General features: G+C 64.2%; 1 protein-coding gene across 1 annotated transcript; it reads left to right on the top strand.

The window, feature by feature from the left end:
• Positions 1–182: 182 nt before the first annotated feature.
• Positions 183–2,182, top strand: VDAG_03852 (RING-3 protein; the record flags this gene model as incomplete). The annotated part of the gene is made up of 4 exons (XM_009653936.1): positions 183–197; positions 233–1,068; positions 1,128–2,100; positions 2,150–2,182. The coding sequence occupies 4 exons, from the start codon at positions 183–185 to the stop codon at positions 2,180–2,182; spliced, it is 1,857 nt and encodes a 618-aa protein (XP_009652231.1).
• Between the last annotated feature and the right edge of the window lie 19 nt (positions 2,183–2,201).

Raw genomic sequence — 2,201 nt, 5'->3', positions numbered from 1 at the left:
TTCTATCTCTCACCACCTGCTTTCCCCCTCCCCTCCCTCATCCCTTTCCCTCCCTCGCCCATCTCGCACGCGCCCTGGATCAAGCATCGCGGCCTGGCTCTTGCCTTCCTACAGCCACACACTCACATCACCATGACCACCCACAAGCAGACATACTAACGCCACCTCAGGAATCCGCTGCGATGGAAAATACCCATGTGAGCAGTGTCTGAACGCCGCGCTCACCTGCAAGCGCGATCACGTTCCCAAGAAGAGGGGTCCGAAACGTGGCCATGGCCGGGTCATCAACGAGCTTCGAGCCAAGGACACCTTTCCGGGCCAGCTATCTCTCGACGGAGGAGGAGTAGGTGCTCAAGGCTCCCAGGACAATCCCACAGAGTATGTGCGCCGCCGACTCTCCGCCGCCTGTCCGCCCCTGAGCCTCGATCCGTCCATGAGCGACTCGTCGGCCAACCCCTCTGCTGCGCCCTCGGCCGCCAACAGCCCGCCTCAGTTCTGGGCCACCCTGACCTCCAACCCCGGCCACAATGTGCCCGAGCCACGGAGCGCCTTCTCGAGCGACGACTATCGTCCCAACAGCCGGAATTACCTCTACATGGTGCCCCAGTGCGTCGAGCTCTACTACGAGCACATCTACCCCATCATGCCGCTGCTGTATATGCCCGCCATCCGCCAAACCATTGCCCGCCCCATGACGCCCTCGGAGAAGAACCTCATCTACGCCCTGTGCGCGCTCACGTCCATGCACATGTCAGGTAAGAGCATCGAGGCTCCCGGCCCGCCCTCATGGGAGGTGGCCGGCCGCTTCTTCCTCGACGAGTGCATCTCGGTGCGGCAGTCGTACGACTTTCTCGAAGACCTGTCGCTCTCTGCCGTCATCTCGTCGTTTTACCTGTCAACGTCCTTCTTCGAGATTAACCAGTCTCGAAAGTCGTGGCACTATCTTCGCGAGGCCCTGAACAACGCACAGGATCTCGGCCTCCAGAACGACTCGACGTACTATGGCCTTAGTCCAGAAGACACGCTCTGCCGACAGCGCGTCTTCTGGATCCTCTTCGTCACGGAACGGTATGTTTCTGTACTTGATGCAGAGTTGGTACCCCATGGCATCACTGACGGTATTGCAGCTCCTTTGCCATCCTTCGCAACAAACCCATCACATTTAAGCAAACCCCTTCGCTCCCTTCAACACGCCACTCGTACGAATCCCCCGACATCCACGCCGGCTTCCTCCAGCTCGTCTCGTCGTACACGCCCCTCGACGAGTCCTTCGTCACCGCCTGGAACGAAGGCTCCGACCCCCGTGTCAGCGCCGCCACCTTTGTCGCACTCCAGAACCTCCTCGCCCTGCCGCCCATCTTTCTGCGGCCCCGCTCCCCGACGTCGCTCTTCGCCAGTAGCACCGACCCCTCGACGCCCGAGCCGACCGACATCCAGAAGGCCGACCTGCTCGTGACGCAGCAGTGGCTGCGTCTGATCGTCTGGCAGTCTTCGATGCGGCAGCAACTCCTCTCGTGGACTAACCCCGCCGACGCGCCCGACCCCAACGCGCCCCCGAACAGCATGTGCTTCTCCTTTCCCCTCTCCGTCGCCCGCGACACGGCCGCCATCCTGGCGTCGCTGCCGCCAAAGGCGGTCGAGGTGCACGGCATGGGCATCATGGAGAAGATTTTCGAGATTGGCACCTGGTGCGTCAACGTCCTCGGCGCCTGCGAGAGCGTCGGCTTCGCGCCCGGCGGCATGGACCTGACGGCCGGCGACCTGGGCGTGCTGAACACGGGCCGCCGCAGCTCGAGCAAGGACCCCATAGAGTTCTTCGTCCGCACGCTGAGCGCCAGCCCCAACAGCAGGGTGCAGTTTGCCGAGAAGCTGCTCAAGGCCGCGGGCGAGAACCCGGGCTGCATGCGCGTCGCGCTGAGCCCCGGCGTCGGCGGCGGGCTCGGCGAGGTGCCGCCCAACTGGAGGGGCGAGGTGCTGGGCGAGGTCGTCGACGAGGGCGTCACGCTCAAGGAGGAGGAGATGATGGTGGCCGCCGGCATGGGCGAGCTGGACCTCGCCAACGCTGTGGATGTGCCGAGCATGGGCCTCGGCATCATGCCCGTCGACATGGCGGCGGCGGCGGCGGCGGCAGCAGCAGCGGCTGCAACAGCGGGGCGGGCTCGCGGGCGACAGCGTCGACTGACGAGCCCGCTGACCATGAC

This window comes from Verticillium dahliae, genomic scaffold (assembly GCF_000150675.1).
Source record: "Verticillium dahliae VdLs.17 supercont1.6 genomic scaffold, whole genome shotgun sequence".
NCBI lineage: Eukaryota > Fungi > Ascomycota > Sordariomycetes > Glomerellales > Plectosphaerellaceae > Verticillium > Verticillium dahliae.
This window is presented reverse-complemented; position numbering and strand designations above follow the sequence as displayed.